Raw genomic sequence first — 17984 nt, 5'->3', positions numbered from 1 at the left:
TAATGGATCGGATTACATTTTTTATTTTTCTCCGATATCCGATCCAGTAATTTAGGTCAGTATCGGACCGATACCGATACGTAATATCGGATCAGTCCATCTCTACTATATACTGTAACAATTGTAAACATTGAGGTCAGTTTGTACATAAATTACAGCTCAAGTTTTAAATTAATTCATGTTCGTGGCTCTTATGATGTCAGTGAGAGGGGATGTCCTTAAATGTGGTCATCTCAGGTGTAGAGTTCTCGTTGTGGGTACATAAATTATGCTTACCTACTGCTTGAACATTCTGTTTGTGAGGGCCAGCCAATTAGAAGAAAGTTGACCTCCTACAATTTCTGCTCCCTCACTCTCCCAAAGACGTCTCAAAGAGTGACACTTACTAAACCCAAAGTAATAAGAACAGTTACTGTACCAGCTGCTGTTACTATTTCCAGTGGAGGCTGTGAGGTCATTTTTTCCCTCACATTTCATTTGTTGTGTAATTAACCAGGACAAAAATGTTAGCAGCATCATTTCACAATCATTTTTCATGCTTCCGATCTGTTTTCACCTTACCGTAAGACTTTGCATCTAAGGGCCAATGTGTTTGCACTTGATTTCCTATCACTTTCTTCAGAAGCTCTGTGGTTATTTTAAGCAAGAAAACTGCAAAGGCTAATTCCCATGAAGATCTTCTTCTGCCAAATGTGCAGGTATACAATCGTCTATTTGACTGATGTACTGTAATAAATGCACAGAGCAATGTGAAGCCTAAATTCTGAACAGCCTTTAATGAATTTCAGCTATGGAAGTGGTAGCATTAACAAACAGATGCCCCCCCAAATTCCCCTCATTGTGCTTTTTCTTCTCAGCATCAACCAAGGGATGGTTAGCAGAATAATAGCAAGCAGTTGCAGTCTGGTGAGGTTTGCATTTAAAACTTTATGACAGCAGTTGAGTTTGGGAAAAGATGAAAGGAAAGATGAGAGTTTTGGTTCTTCTTCAATCTTACTACAGAGCTCCGAGTTCCCAGAGGAATAGAGCGGATGATGGAAAATGAGAATGTTATAGTCTTCCTTCTCTTTGCCTTTTGCTTGGGTGGCGAGCTGTGCATGATTGTGACGTGTCTCCACATTGCTAATCACTTTGAAGCTCCTGGACATGATTATTTATGAGGGACAATCCAATAGTGGATACACTTTTACACTGTCATTGTGTTTGCAGATTTAAAGTGGCGGACTGCTAGATTAAATTTAAAAGTCAAATGCCTTTATGCAGTGTATAGCAACATAAAAGTAAATAAATGACTATTTGTAAACTACCAGTCAAAAGTTTGGACACACCTTCTCATTCAATGTTTTTCTTTATTTGTACTACTTTGCACATTGCATACACATACTGAAGACATCAGATATATGAAGCAAGATATAAGGAATTATGTAGTAAAGAAAAAATTAATAAATAACTAAATATGTTTGTATATTTTAGATTCCTCAAATTAGCCACCCTTTCCTTTGTTGACAGCACTGGAAACCCTTGGCCTTCTCTCAATGAGCTTTATGATGTAGTCACCTGAAATGGTTTTTCCCAGCAACAAAGCTGCGCCCTAAGCTTAACTCTCTGTTTCTGAGTCCTCACTTGGGTCCTTCAACCTGCCTGCCACACAGCACTCGCCATGACATGGACAAAGAGGACTGGATTGGTTATAATGTAAATACAGTAACACAGAGTTATAAAGATACTTGAAAAACAGGTCATTTTTAAACTTTACATATAACCCCTTTGTAAACCCTGTTCACCGAAGTCTATTTACCAACATAGATAAAGATATCACACACAAAAAACACAAGGAAACGTTGAAAATCATTTTTTGGCACAACACCAACCTTTATAATGAATGCAAAGGTCTGATGCCCCGCCCCTCAAGCGTTCTCAGCATCTCTGGGAACTCCTTCAAGACTGTTGGAAAACCATTAGTGATGGGAATTCCGGCTCTTTCGGCTCCCGGCTCTTCAGGTTGTTTTGTTGCTTTAATTAATAAATTTTCAACAACAATATAAAATTATGCACAAAATGAATTACTAATGTTAAAAAAACATGCTTTTTATTTATATATGTTTATATATAAATATGCTTTTATTTATTCACTCCACATAATATGTAAAAAATTAATTATAAAATACAAAAAACAACTATATATATACAATTCAACTTTTAACTAGTAAAATTTTCAGTTTTTTCCTTTTAAACAAATTTAAAGTGAAACAACACAAAACACTGCAAACCACAACACGATAATATATAAATTAAAATATGCAAAACAAAAAGAAGATGCACATTCTCTGTCATATGGGCCTGGGATGATTTTTTGGAAGAGTGTGGAATTACTACCACCCCTCTGCTCAGCGCAAACACAAGTTAGAGAGAGAGGGTGAGAGAAAGAAAACAAACAAAACACTTCCTTTGTTCACTTCAAAGAGCCGGCTCCGACCGACACATCATTAAAAACCATTTCAGGTGACGACCTCATGAAGCTCAGAGAGAGGATGCCAAGAGTGTGCAAAGCAGTAATCAAAGCAAAGGCTTATTTTTCACATTTTTTGTTTACTACATATTTTCCATATGTGTTCATTCATAGTTTTGATGCCTTCAGTAAGAATCTACAATGTAAATAGTCATGAAAATAAAGAAAAACTATTAAAAGAGAAGGTGTCCAAAGTTTTGACTGGTAGTGTATTTACAGGTTCTGAGGCTGTTTACCTGCACTGCAGTCTTCTTGAACTTTTAATGAAAAAGCATGTTGCAAGTTGTGTGACTGACAGGTGGTTTGGTGTTTTTTCTCTGCCTTTGTTAAATTGTAGGTGCATTGTGTCTGTTTAGAATGCACTGTTTGTGTCTTCTTGACCCCACAGTAAACTACAGCAAGTCATGGGCCCAAGGCAAATCAAGCGTCTTGATTATCTCTCCAATAAGCATCGTATCTTCACAAATGGTGTCTTTCATTTCCCTAATGGACTCTCTAAAGAGCTTAAGTGGATAGAGCTTGTGGTGAGTGTAGCCTAAAGCACAGAAAGGCAGCTACTATGAGAAGAAAGCTCTGTGGTAAAGATGCTGGATCTGAAATGCAGTTAATGGCTTGGAAGGCAAGCTCATTTAGTTGCATCTGCAGCGTCCATGCTTTATGATGATTACACCATCATTCCTGCCTTTACTGCAGGCCTCTAAGCTATACACAGCAGCCCGTGTGAGAGAAGACGTCCACATTGGTTCAGAAACATTCAATTATAACTGTGAGAATTCCATTTAACTAGTCATTTGTTCTGTGATGGCTCAGAATAATATTTTACCTCCTAGATTACCTCCTTTTTGAAGTCATTGAAACTGTGTTGATTTTTTTATTTGAATAAAGATTATTTACTAATATAGATACACTGTATCCATATTTTAAAATACAAATTAATCACCACTGCTATAATGGTTTGTCTTTGTGTGCTTTATGATTGCAGAGCACAAATCACTACACTAGTTTTATCCCTGAGGAAGCAAAACAACAAAAAGCAAATCAATGGCTCGTGAAAATATAGCAGCTATCAGACTGAAAACTTCTGCTGAAATAAATCATTTTAAATAATCATAATTCATCAGCAAACATTAAAACTAACCTTTGTTTGGCCTGTTGAAAAAAAGCAAACAGTCATATTGCAGCCACAGAAATTCTTTTGTCCATGAAACCATAAAGCTGCACTTTCTTTTTGCCTTATAGTCTGATTTGTCATAACTTTTCCGTTTTGTGGTAAGCTTTTCTTTGGCTGTCACTTCTTCACCCTGACCTGTCTTATTTGGCTCAGCAGAACTGAAATGCTTTTACACACGCACTCACATAAGCTCAGCGATTCTCTGCGCGATCAACCTCTCACTGTCACGGTCCTGAGTCTGTGGACTCAGTGTTTTTCTGTTTGTATTAGTTATCTTTGTTTTCATGATGTGTTTTGATTCTCTTGGGTTTGATTTCTGTCACTGTATCCCCTAGTTTAGTCCTCGTCTGTTCAGTTTCCTGTTTTACTTTGAAAGTCAGTGTACTATGTCAATGTGTTGAGTTTTGCCTCCCCTTGTCATGTCTGATGAGTCCCAGCTGTGCTCTCCTCCTGTTTCACATTCCCTAATCACCTCAGTATGTATTTAAGCCCTGTGTTTTTCCCTGCCAGTTGTTGCGTCCTCCACGTTTGTTGTGTGTGTATCCATGGTCGTCTACCTTCAGCATCTCCTGTCTAGTTAGTTTAAGTTGTTGTTTATGTATCGTCCAAGGGTGACTCTCCAGCAAATAAAGCCGTCGTTTAAGTTAATGTTTTGTCTCCGAGTCCTGCACGTGGGTCCAGCCACTGACAGCCACACAACTCATCGTGACACTCACATGTTTAAGCTGCGGGAGATTTCACTTGTCATGTTTGCATAGTAAGCTGACGATTGATAAGACGATGTCAGAGGAATTGGTGCACAAATTATCATCACTCACAGATCAGTGCTGTCGCTCTCTATACACAGTTCGCGCGATTGCAGAGTGAAAGCAAAAAACAAGCGCAAATTCAAACGCGATTTCAATATGTCACATATTGACAGTGGCTCACCGATGCCAATGACATAATTACCCAGCTACATTTCCGAAAGAATGCAAAAGCATTGACATATACTTTTCCTTCCTACAATAGCCCGACAGGCAGGGCAGAGATAGATTTTGGTAGCCCGACTGGAAAAATCGCTAGCCCCAGGACGTCGGGCTAGCGATATTGCGAGCCCTGTATCTGATTGAGGAATCACTCATCTTTGGAAAAGAGAGTTTATTACAGAGAAATGGCTCTTTCCAAAATAAAAGCTACACTGTAAAAAAATATTCCGTAGAAAAACAGAAAATGTCCTGGTAATTTTCTGCCAGTACATTTTCTGTTTTTTTACGGAGGTTTGACGGACCTTTCTGTAAATGATAAAACGGAAAATTCTGTAGATTTACAGTATACTCTCTGTACTATTTACGGACATTTCCTTCAGCTATAAAACAGAAAATTCCGTTTATTCACAGTATATTTTCTGTATCATTAACTGATATTTTCCGTTAATAGAAAAATTGAAATTTCTGTTTATATTACTATTTCCAAGCACTTCTTTTCACTGTAACTCATTAAATATAGTTCTTTATATCCTTAAACGTACATTTCTATGCAATTACAACCTAGTACACCATGTACTCAAAAATTCATAAATTAAAACTTAAATTAATTTGTGCTTCGTACACAACAACATTGGTACAATTAATGTTAAATATTCTTTTATTCTCCTTAACTCAAACACTATACTAAAATATAATGACAGCATCCATCTTGTCATAAAACTACTAAACAGCTGATACATGAACAAAATAACTCACAAGCTTTCAAATTTGAGCATTTTTATTTCCTTGAAATCAGGTTGCCCTCATGTAAATGTGTTTATTTACATTCATTCAAGTGGCTACCAAGTGTTTTCTTCAAACAGGACACCTGACAAACAAAAAATGTCATATTTAACGACATGTTCACATTTAATAATATCCAGAGTACCTTTGAGTTAGAATCACTGCCTTGTGGTAGTTTTGCCTCAGCCAAATGGTTAAGGTGTGGTTTACATCCATCTCTGTCCACTTATGATACAGTATACACATGTAGTCAGTTATAGCCAAACACCTTTGATTACTGAATTGCATTCACTTCATTAATGAAGTGAATGTAATTCACATTTGTGTGAACATTTGTCTGAGATTAACTCTTTGGGCTCTTTACCTTACAATATAACATACTTGAGTCAAAATTTGTTGACTGTTTAAGTGGTGCCACATGAATACAACTGAACAGATCTAAAGAAGATGTTCCTGAACTTTGGGTTTATTCGAACAGGACTGATGGATAACCACAGGACTTTTCCCCATATGATAACTACAACACATAATAAATGAAGACAGATTACTGTCCCAAACTTAAAGATAAAAGTGTATTTACGGGACTTGTTTTGTCAGTGAGGAGCAAAGTATAATTAGAAGTGCTTGTTCTGATGAAAAGTTAAACTGTAAACAGCAGCATAGTGAATAAGGATCTGTGTCCACGAATCCTCAGCAGTGACAACACTTAAACATCATAGTTCAAAATCCTTAATGCACACCTTTTTCTCCACGGTGTTCAAATTCTCTAAGCTGGTTAAGTAGAGGAAAAAGTCTGACATATTTCGTGACCATTAAATGTTAGACAAGGCTCTGAAAACGAGGTTACAGTTACAAACAAAAACCTCTGCTTGTGCGCACAGACCCTAAATCACAACAAATAAGACAATAGTAAGACAAATTACTACAAAGTCTTGTTACCGCTCTTCATATAACAGTGTGACAAAGTCCTGAATGCAGCCTGCATGTTAGTACATCAAGGTCCATCTGAGCTTTAAGTAAAATACACACAGCTTTTCCTTGGATTTTAAGAGTTGCTCAGTTCATACAGGAACTGCAGCAGTCGGAGTTAACGTGTCGCTGTGTTGCTCCTCCGTGTCAGCCATTGAGACTGGTCGCAATTTATTCTGAGGAAAAAAAGAGAAACAACAAGACATTTTTAAAAAGTTTGTATTTTTATAATTTTTTTTTACCTAGAGCATAAACAACATAAACAAAAAAAGGATTAGGGCTGTGCGATATGACGATATATATCAGATTACGATATAAAAATGTCTATCGTTTCATATTATACACTATTCTTTGTTTTGTGGTGTTGCAAAATAAACTGTTTACGGCAATATTTTTTTCATGGTTTTGATGGTCACTGTAGTTGCTATATTATTTCTTAAAGTTCTCTCCTTCTCTTATACTTAAAATAACCACACTATGGACGGACAAGTGACTGTTTTTACGCGTACTTTCGTTACCAACAATGAGGATAAAACCATCGTGTGGCTCCGCCGTCCGCTTGTTTATTTTCCACATAAACCTTTCACAATAAAGCTCAAGTTTCTGTTGAGACTTTTCAAACTAAACTGAAATGATATACATTATTCTCAAACATAAAATTTCAGAATATGCATCAAACAAATGACCTCAAATAAAAACATCAAGTAACTATAAATGGCGCTTACAGTCACCACGCAGATGAAGGCACAGAGAATACCAGCATGGCCAGCAAGGATGAGGCAGAACCAGAAGGACCAGTCAAAAGAAATCGAGGACCTTATTGTTAAATGAGGGGCTACCTCTGTAGCATGGACATGGTTTGGTTATGAAAAGTCTGACACGCCCCAGAAAACTGTACTATGCAAATTATGCCACAAACTGGTCCCCACCACCACTCGAACACGACAAACCTCTTTAACCACCTACACAAGAATCACATGAAAGAGTTTCGAGAGAGTTTACGAATGAAAAGCAAAAAAGAGTCGTCAGGTGCTCAAAATAATCCTTAGACTCAAACGTTAGAACAGGCTTTTCCTTGCAGCACGCCGTGTAATAAATACTCAGAAAGAAAATGGCGGCCATTTAAACTCATGTCTAAAAATGTATAGTTTCATGCATCGGTCAAAACACTCGACTCCAGGTACACGACGCCCAACTGAAAACATTTCACATAAGTCGAGTTGCCCGAGAATCACAGAATTTACAGAAAATGCACTATTTTGTGATATATATCGTTATCAGGAGAGATACGTCTTATATTGGGATATGAGATTTTGGTCATATCACGCAGCCCTACAAAGGATTATAATTCACGTAGAGTTGCATACACATAACACCATTCTGTTGCAGCAAAAGCAGTTTATAATTAAAGTAACATACATACCTTGAAAAACTAAATCAACCACAACATTAAACTCACCTTGTGTTTGTAGAGAAGGTGATCAGGGTTTTTCTTCATTTCCTGAGACCAGCTGCTCTGGATCATCACCAGCTTGTATCTTCATCTTTTTTTTCACTCGGGGAAGTCTTTCCTTTTCTTGGCCATTGCTCTGCACTGGAAAACCAAAGTGTGTGATCAAAGGTGAAATAAGGGATATTTTTCCACTGCAGGACTTAAAGTGCTTCAAGTAGTGATAGCTGTTGATCCATTTCTCAAATAATCTGTAAGGATCTGGATTTTTAAGAAAGATACAAATATCTCTGCTTATATTTGGCTAAAAGCTTGATATAGACAAGGCATATAGAGCCCCTGCACACCAGCACTGCGCTTACATTATAGTTCAACCTTTGGAATACAAGCGCGCTGATCCACACAGGTATGCACACGGGTGTTCACTGCTCGTAGACCCAAATTACACCTTTCTTGGCTGCTACTTCGAAGCACATCTGTCCTGCGTGCTGCACAACAACATTGAATATTTAGTATTTACTGCTGTTTACACTTAGCTAGATTAATGCGATGGTGTTGTGTTTAGTATGTTGCTTTGTTTTTTTTCTGCTTGTTTTCTATTCTTCTCTCAACAGGTGATCCAGGAGATTTTTTTCCCCTTTCTCACTGTCCCTCTCCCCTTCTGTTTTTCCTTTCCTTCCTCTTTCTTTCTCCCTTTCCTATCCCTCACTCATGTCTGTCCCGTCTGTAACATCTGAAAATAAAATATAATAAATAATAAAAACAAAGATCGACCAAATGGACCAATATGGCAATGCCACGATGATCCATTTGGCAAAGTAAATCCATTGGGTATCCTTGTTGGTCTTCAGACAACAATTCTGATGGCTAAAGAACCAAATGGGACAGGCAAAAAAAAACAAACAAACAAAAAAAAAAACATTATAGTTCAATCAAGAAATAGTTATTATTGATTTATTATTGAATTTTTTTAGTAATAATTTTTAGTATTTAATCACATTAGCACAGTGGGGTGACAAAAATATTCCACATACAAGAAATGCTGCTCAGCATTTCATAAATTACATTTTCAACAAATGTTGGAGTAAAAACACAGTTACAGGGAAAATGTGTCTGTCTGTAAATATTAACTAAACATTTCTATGTGCTACAAAATAGACATACTGTAATTGTAAATGTGCTGAGGTGAAACTATACTTTCAATAATTTTACCACTACAGTCTGTTAACCACCGAAATAATCTATGCTGGTCAGCTAGCTAAAAGTCTTTACTTTAGCAGCCCAAATCAGAGGCTAACATTAGCATTTGCTAGCGTCAGCCAGGAAGGTCTGAGGCTTAAACTAGGGTTAGTGTAACTTTGCCTGAAACCCTTTAAAGTGTACAGTAGAGCCAACTGTAAAACACAGGTATTGATACAGTACTTATTAGAGTCCTAGAATAATTTCTAGGACCATGAAGTTCTCACTTTCCCAGTTATCCACATCGCTGACTTTCGCTAATTAGCTAGTTAGCAGTCACAGCTGTGTAATACCCAGAGAGACACAGACAGCTAACTATAATATTTATGAAAACTGGTTCAGCCACTGAAGGGCAAAACTGGTGGTATCACAGTAAAAATTATTTTAACATTAACTAAAATAAAGCTTAAGTCATGTTAAACCTAAATAACAATTATTTTAAAAAATGAGTCAGCAAAATATTCCTGACTTGTCTGGAGACAGCCGAAACCAGTTAACAAATAAATTAACAATTCTTTCTAAATAAAAACACGGAGTCTTTTGAAAAACATTATTTTAATAAAACGAAACATGAGTTTTAATACTTACCACAGAAATTTGAAGGCAGTTTCTCCAACTTCAGAATCCAAAATCCAGATGAAGCCTGAAAGAAGCCTAATGGCTGCTCTTGCGCTTACTTTTCCCTCCTTTTCAGGTTCTTTTTCCAACAATGCATTGCAGTAGTTGAGAAATACAGAAAAATACCTGTAAATGACTAATACGGAAAATTCCTTCACGCTTATACAGTAGATTGTACTGTATTTTTACGGATTTTTTTTACAGTGTATACTATACGCTTCTTCTGGGCTATATTCTCAGCAGCATATTAAACATATCAGGTCCCCATAAGGAGGATCATGTGCTAACGGCTGTCTAAATGACTCGGGTAAAGTTTGTAGCATGCATGCTTGTTGTTTTTGTCTGCTTCCACTTGTCTTTGCACTAGGATGTCGTCGGCGTAAGTGTGCAGTCATATTCGTTGTGTTCCCACCAGTGATTTCAGGTTAATCTCGTTGAAATGACCTTAACGCCACAACACGGCAAATCTCCGTTAACGAGCTACCCCTGATCGCCCCGTGCATGGGGCTAGACACGGCCAACACGTTAACGAGCTAACTGCGCTAACACACTAGCTCCCACCCATGTAATTGAGCATTGCGTGGCACATCCAACATACTGTTGTACTTTAGTCCATGACGCGCTTACCTTCAGGGTCATACACTCTGTGAATCTGCATTCGACTACTCCGCCTAGGCTGCACTGTCGAGCGCAGATCCACCAAGCGTTCAACACAGACAGCATCGTCAGAAGAAAAAGTTGATAAAATGAATTAAAAATTTTGTATTGTTCGATACATATGCGTACCGAACCGAAAGCACTGTATCGAACGGTTCAATATCGATACGAGTATCGTTGCACCCCTAATGAATAAATATATATATATAATGATGCAGTATCTAGATAGATAGATAGATAGATAGATAGATAGATAGATAAAGATGTGATGCTGAGTATGTGTACAGTAACAGCAGAGTGTAGTAACTCTCTACAGGGTGGGCCATTTATATGGATACACCGTAATAAAATGGGAATGGTTGGTGATATTAAAGTCCTGTTTGTTGCACATTAGCATATGTGAGGGGCAAACTCCTCAAGATGGGTGGTGACCATGGTGGCCATTTAGAAGTCGGCCATCTTGGATACAACTTTTGGTTTTTTCAATAGGAAGAGGGCCATGTGACACATCAAACTTATTGGTAATGTCACAAGAAAAACAATGGTGTGCTTGGTTTCAATGTAACTTTATTCTTTCATGAATTATTTACAATTCTCTCTTTGTTCACAGCCATTGACATGTCGAAGAGGTTAACATGTGAGGAGTAGAGATGGACCGATCCGATATTACGTATCGGTCCGATACTGACCTAAATTACTGGATCGGATATCGGAGAAAAATAAAAAATGTAATCCGATCCATTAAATATCACGAAAGCACCTCACAAAACTTGCAACACGCCGTAACTCGCCTCAGAACGTTAGCACGTCGGAGCAGTATGCATCACGTGATAGAGCGGCTGTGGCATGCAGGACCTGTCGGTGGTCTGGATAGCATTTGGAGCTTCGCTAGCAACCCGGCATTTCATCTCCGACAAAGTTATCCCCGAGAGAAGTAAAGCAAGTGTGTAAGTCCATCTCTGAATGTTTGTAAAGCATTCCTGCGTTAAGCTTAACAAGCGATATATGGAGCGACTGCCTCTTCTTGCTGCTACTTCAATCATGAAACTGCTTAACGATCAGCTGATCGGCTTTTCTGTCGCGAGTCCGTGTCTCTAGTTTGCTTTTGGCCCACTTTGCACCAGAAAGAGGAAACCAGCGGCTGAACAACAGCAGCACGTTTAAGCTTGATCAGCTGTTGTTAGAATGTATTTAATATTACTTTCTACTCCAGGATCTTTTTCTACAGCTGACACTGGTAACTGTGCAGGGGCGGATCTAGAAAAGTTTAGCCAGGGGGGCCGATAGGGCATTAACAGGGAAAAGGGGCACAAAGACATACTTTTCTTTCTTATTCTCATTTAAAATGTCGAGCTTTTAATAAATAATTATCTGACACCCAAAGTTTTAATTTGATGTAAAATGAATAGAAGTCAATTACTGTATATAGTGACTATTAAGTCTAATATATATACCCTAGTAAGCTATAGTACTTTTTCCTTTGGGAAGGTACCATCTGTGCAGTCTGCAATTTTGTTGAAGAAAGATGTTCTATTTAATATTTCTTGAAAAATAATTGATTTCTGTGCATTTTTTTTCACACTCCATCAAATTAAGGTTGATTACGTCGATTAAGCATCATGAGGTGGAGCGTGAGGGGTGGTTCCCTATTTTTTATTTATTTATTTTTGTTGTTGCTGGGAGTTGGAACACTATTAGTTAGGTTGCTTAATATTTATGCTAAGTACTCTTTAAAATACCAGAATAGGGAGGATGGTGCAGGTTTAAGTTTATTAGATTGATCAGTATTGCTGAACTATGAAATATTTTTTTTGCATACAGGTATAACAGAATAGCTTTAGTGTAGTTGTTGTTTTAAACTTGAGTATGAACTTATACAAAATGCAGCAAGATATTTAAAAAACAGTTTTGTTGATTAAAAAACACTATATCGGATTCATATCGGTATCGGCAGATATCCAAATTTATGATATCGGTATCGGACATAAAAAAGTGGTATTGTGCCATCTCTAGTGAGGAGCGGATCGAAATTGTGTTGATATCTGGTGAACGCAGTAACCGGGTCATTGCAGCAGATTTCAATGCAAGACACCCTACGAGACCACCCATCTCCCATGCTACAGTTAGCAAACTGCTTGCTAAGTTTCGTGAAACTGGTTCAGTGTTGGATTTGCCAAAATGTGGACGCAAGAAAGCTGTGACTAATGAAGAAACATCAGTGGCTGTCCTAGCTTCATTCAGCAAGAGCCCACAGCGTAGCACTGGCTGCATGTCACTGGAGAGTGGCGTTAGTCAAACATCCCTTCGGCAGATATTAGCTACTCACAAATGGCACCCTTACAAACTCCAGCTACTGCAGCATCTCAACGAGGATGACCCAGATCGGCCACAGAATTTGCAGAATGGGCAAAACAAAAACTGGAACAGGACCCTCAGTTCACGCAGAAGATTTTGTTCAGTGATGAGGCAAACTTTTATGTGAATGGTGAAGTTAACAAACAAAACCACCGCTATTGGTCTGACACTAACCCACATTGGATGGATCCCTCCAAGACTGTTGGAACAACAAAAGTGATGGTTTGGTGTGGTATATGGGGAACAACAATAGTGGGTCCATTCTTCATCAATGGAAACCTCAAGGCCACTGGATATTTGAAATTGTTACATGATGATGTGTTTCTCTCTTTATGCACTGAAGCTGGCACGTTCCCTGAGTTTTTCCAGCAAGATGGTGCACCACCACATTATGGGTGCCAGGTCCGAGCATTCCTAGATGAACAGTTTCCTGGAAAGTGGATTGGTCGTCGTGGGCCAGTTGAATGGCCCCCAAGGTCTCCCGATCTGACCCTCTTAGACTTTTATCTTTGGGGTCATCTGAAGGCAATTGTCTATGGTGTGAAGATATGAGATGTGCAGCACCTGAAACTACAGATACTGGATGCCTGTGCTGCCATTTCTCCTGCGGTGTTGCTATCAGTGTGTGAAGAGTGGGAGAAGAGGGTTGCACTGACAATCCAACACAATGGGCAGCACATTGAACACATTTTACAAGTGGTCAGAAACTTGTAAATAACTCGTGAAAGAATAAAGTTACGTTGAAACCAAGCACACCATTGTTTTTCTTGTGACATTACCAATAAGTTTGATGTGTCACATGGCCCTCTTCCTATTGAAAAAACCAAAAGTTGTATCCAAGATGGCCGACTTCTACATGGCCACCATGGTCAACACCCATCTTGAGGAGTTTGCCCCCTCACATATACTAATGTGCCACAAACAGGACTTTAATATCACCAACCATTCCCATTTTATTACGGTGTATTCATATAAATGGCCCACCCTGTAGAATAACCTAGAATGGGTATATAGCACAGATACTGGTCATGATTTATGAGTGTGATGGCAGTGGGGGAACAAACTGTCTCTAGTTGTTGTGGTATGAGAGGTTTTCTAGTACCTGCCAGGTGGAGGGGAGGAGTTTAAAATCGGATGCTAAGCATCTCTGATGACTTTCGCTCCCCACTGGTTCTTGAGCAGTAAGATTTAGCCACTTGAAGCAGACAGCTGGCCTCTGACATGATTTTGCGAGATCCTTGGCTACAATCAGTTCCTGCCAGTGATGAAGTATAGTGTTTCAACCAGTGAAAGTAATCCAAAAGAAGTTAATTCATTAACAGCATATGCATTTTAAATTTGCTGAGGTCTTTTGTAATTATCATAGAATATTATTGTTAAAAATTTAATATATATTTGTTTAAGGCAAATATGTATTAAGTCTAAAGTATAAGTATACCTAAGTATAAAAATAAAATCAAAGGTGACAGCCACCCCAAATACTCTGTGTCTCATTTTGAACCTGGGCCAATAGACTCTTTTAAGTTAGATCTTTTTATAGTAAAAACGTAGATGGGAGAAAACATTTTACAGCTCATCAGAAGTTTTAGTTATTGGTACTAGAAGCTGTCAGCACATGTATATTTACTAGCAATGAATACCTCCAAATCCAATATTTAGGTGTCATGTTTGACATGATTCTTAGTTTTGAGCTGCAAATCAGAAGTGCAACCTTTTGTTTTGGTTATTTACTGTACCAGGAGTTACAGAAATCCCTGGATTGCAGTTTGTCTCATAAGGCTGTAATAAAATATTTAGTTAAGGGTACACTCAATTTTTTCTAGGCCATTTTCACAATTTTCACTTTAAAAAGCATTGCCTGATTATATCTTTTAAGCTTATATTACTTCAACAAAAAACTCTCAGATTTACTTTGCTGAATGAAAAACACGAGCTTTTGTCATAATATTGCAGAGCTAACCGACTTTCTTATCTCAGTGCTTTCTGACTTTCCAACCATATCTGCAGCATAGTAATTCCTTAACAGAGCTGCTCAGATGTGCTGGTGTGCCCACTCAGACCAGTTGAGCGTTTTCGGGATCTTCGGCCAGATGAGCTAGCAGATTTGTTCTCCACCGCTCAGAGAGTCGCCAACTTGGTGGAGAAACACTTCAATGCCACCTCAATCACCATCGCCATTCAGGTAAACCACACACTCGGTAATATTTTTTAACAGTCACTGTCACAGTCGGGGAGAAACTGACTTTGTGGAGTGACCTGGTGGACCCAGGTGCAGACAAGCAAAAACCCAACTTGATCTTAACAAAGGGCGAGCTGGACGTGAACATAGAAACCTAACATGGGAAACCTGAAACATGAAGACTTGAAGAAGCATCATTTCATAGACCTGGAATCATGGCATGACAAAGTAGGATGGACAGATGAGAAATGAATGAAAACTGACAGACTAAATACACACAGGAGGTGAATGATCACAAGGACTCCACAGGGGACAGGAATGCCACAGGCATCATAACAGGACGCAGACATGAAAACACCATAAACTCAAAATGCTGGGTGATATGACCCAGAACCATGACGGTACTTGAAAAGTAGGGTAATAATAAAAATAGGGTGATAAAAAAATAGGATAATAATGCAGTAATGCCACCCTCCCGAGAGCCAGAGGTAGACTGGGTAAGACCCAGGAGACCCCAGCCGTCCACGGCACCCAAGAGAGCTGAAGATCCGAGGGGAGCAAGCATCTCTTGAGCTTTGCCATGAGCAGTTGCTCAAAAAATTTCATAACTATGGGCACGAGTTCAACAGGGTGACAGTTGTTCAGGTATGTTGGTGGTGAGTGTTTCGGCCCTGGCACAATGGAGATGGTCTTGAAGCACATTTAGGAGAGAGAGAGGGGGGAAAAAACTATGTAGCTCATTTTTTTTACTGTAAGGTGATGGGAAATAATGATCAGTGTGGTCACATAATTGTGTAGATACTGACTGTATCTTTTTTTCTACAAACCCAAATCTGAGAAAGTTGAAAAGTTGTGTAACATGTAAAAACGAAAAGTCAGATTCAATGATCAGATCAACCATATTTGTTCACAATATAGCCTTGAAAACATATCAAATGTTAATCTGAAAAAAGGTCTTTTCTTAGATCTTTTTGCGCAAGGGACCAAAAGTAAAGAAAAAAAGGTGGCGATTTAGCAATAGTACATGTGAGAGGATTGGTCTTTTCATGCGTGGGCCCATAAACTGGTAACTCAGTATTTATTTCACTTTCCTTCATTTTGGAAGAGAATCGAGGCGCAAAAAATAGTCACTCACCTCCAGCGAGTATTATGCTGCAGCGGACAGTAAAGGGACAACAAACATACTGTGTCTTGTACTGCTGCATCTGTAACAAACCACACTCACACTCTGACTAGAGCCACAAAATAGGTTTTAATAATATTTCCTAGCATGGGAAATCTGAGTGACCCAACTGACTATTGCCAGGGCAATTTTTCCACTGCAGGTAAGCTCAGTGGAAAAATCACATACAAAATACATAAATGCAATTAGATAAAAAATCACATTTAACATAATTTGACAATCTCTACAAGATAAATGGAGAATTTACCTGCTGTATTTTTACATTATAGCTGTTGGATCGAGTGTTAATGACTGTTCTGCAAATCCATCTGTTCCAAAAGGTTTTGAGTAATGGTTTGAAGTGGAGATTTTGAGTTGGCTGTAATTCTTAAACAGATACTGCTATATCTTTGTTAAAACCCATCAATTAACGTTGGTTGTATGCACTTTAGTCTAAATATGGAACATTTAAAAAACTAAATCCCATTGAATAAATATAGCCAAAAAGTTGCCTATGAAGACAAATATCTCAGGATAAAGACGGCTTTGACACAAACCAAGGGGGTTGTTTTAGGGGAGGTGAGATGTTATTACCTCATCTTAAATTAAATTCTTTCTTTAAAATATTAATGCAAGTATATCTAAATTCTAATCTCTGGACTAATTACCCCTTTCTTTTCCCACCAGGATGGCCCTGAAGCCGGACAAACTGTGAAGGTGAGAACTTAATAATTTATGACCTTGAAATATGTCATGAACCCTCTGCAATAGTTATGCACTATTAAATAATCATCATAATTAACTTGTAGAGCTAAACTCCTGGAGATGGCGAATTATTCAGTTATCTTTTCTAAAAGGTGTAATTTTTAGTTTGGTTGAAGGCTACATGAAATAATTCATGTCACTTGCTTGGGAGCTTTTGGGAAAGTTCACAGGTTAAAGGAGGGGAGAGAATCATCCTCTTGTAAAATAATCCACTGTACTGTTGTGCTATTTTTTACTATATTAAAAAATGTATGATGCATTTGAACCTTATGAATAATAAATAAAATATCAGTGTATGAGATCCAGCATATGTGTTGCTCATATTACAGTTTGAAATGCACATCATAAGTGGAGAAGTTTTTGGCAACAAATGAGTAAAAGGTTTAGATGATGTGCTTGTATGCTGTATGAGGCAAGAAGGAAACATTTGATCTTTATACAACCGTTGGGTCGCATAGCCGGTAATAAATAAGACTCATTCCCAGTGGGTGATAGGCTCTGCCAGGGCTGCCATTTGTCACCGATTCTGTTCAGAATTTTTATTGACATAATTTCTAGGCGTAGCCAAGTGACGGAAGGCATTCACTTAGTGGGTCTCAGAATCTCATCTCTGCTTTTCCCGGATGATGTTGTTCTGTTGGGTTCATCAGGTGATGGCCTCAAGCTCACACTGGAATGGTTTGCAGCCAAGTGTGAAGGGCACAGGAACAACCTCACAAGGTTCATAGATGGGTATACTAGTGGTGTGCGGATTGATATAGAAATATCGATTCTTCTGATACCAGTAGTTTAAGTTCTAGAATCGCTTCTCATATTAAAATATCAATATTTTAGTACTTTGGGGTAAATTTGTAGTTTTTCATTAACAGGAACACAGTGGAAAGAAACTATATCATTCGGATCGTCTAAATTGGAAGGAACCACTTCCTCTTATGCCGTTCATAGTCATATGCGAAATACGGCTGTATAAATGTGTGGCAGCCCCTGGCGTGCGCACTCACAATGGCTGAGTGTAAACAGAGTCATGTGTGGGCATATTTTACTTCCACAAACAGCCAAGACGCGGTTTGCGATACATGTGGCAAGAAAGTGAGGTGTTGTAGCAACACCACTAACCTCGTCAAACACCTCAGAGTAAATCATATCACAGAATATGACG

General features: G+C 38.3%; 1 protein-coding gene and 1 long non-coding RNA gene across 3 annotated transcripts in view; one reads left to right on the top strand and one right to left on the bottom strand.

The window, feature by feature from the left end:
• The window catches only part of fhit (fragile histidine triad diadenosine triphosphatase), a 160853-nt gene that overhangs the window by 128412 nt on the left and 14457 nt on the right, over positions 1 to 17984 (top strand). For both annotated transcript variants that reach the window (XM_085455568.1, XM_085455567.1), the window contains 2 exons: positions 14756 to 14901; positions 16748 to 16777. In XM_085455568.1, coding sequence (XP_085311694.1) covers positions 14756 to 14901; positions 16748 to 16777 — 176 coding nt within the window. The remainder of the gene's footprint in view (positions 1 to 14755; positions 14902 to 16747; positions 16778 to 17984) is intronic.
• On the bottom strand, positions 5409 to 9786 carry LOC146708741 (uncharacterized). The gene is made up of 3 exons (XR_014920349.1): positions 9678 to 9786; positions 7860 to 7994; positions 5409 to 6576 (listed from the first exon to the last, which is right to left on the bottom strand). It is a non-coding gene; the product is annotated as an uncharacterized LOC146708741 (long non-coding RNA).

This window comes from Copadichromis virginalis, linkage group LG5 (assembly GCF_057382275.1).
Source record: "Copadichromis virginalis isolate Kocher_CV1m ecotype Utaka linkage group LG5, C_Virginalis_male_GT1.1, whole genome shotgun sequence".
Taxonomy (NCBI): Eukaryota; Metazoa; Chordata; class Actinopteri; order Cichliformes; family Cichlidae; genus Copadichromis; species Copadichromis virginalis.
This window is presented reverse-complemented; position numbering and strand designations above follow the sequence as displayed.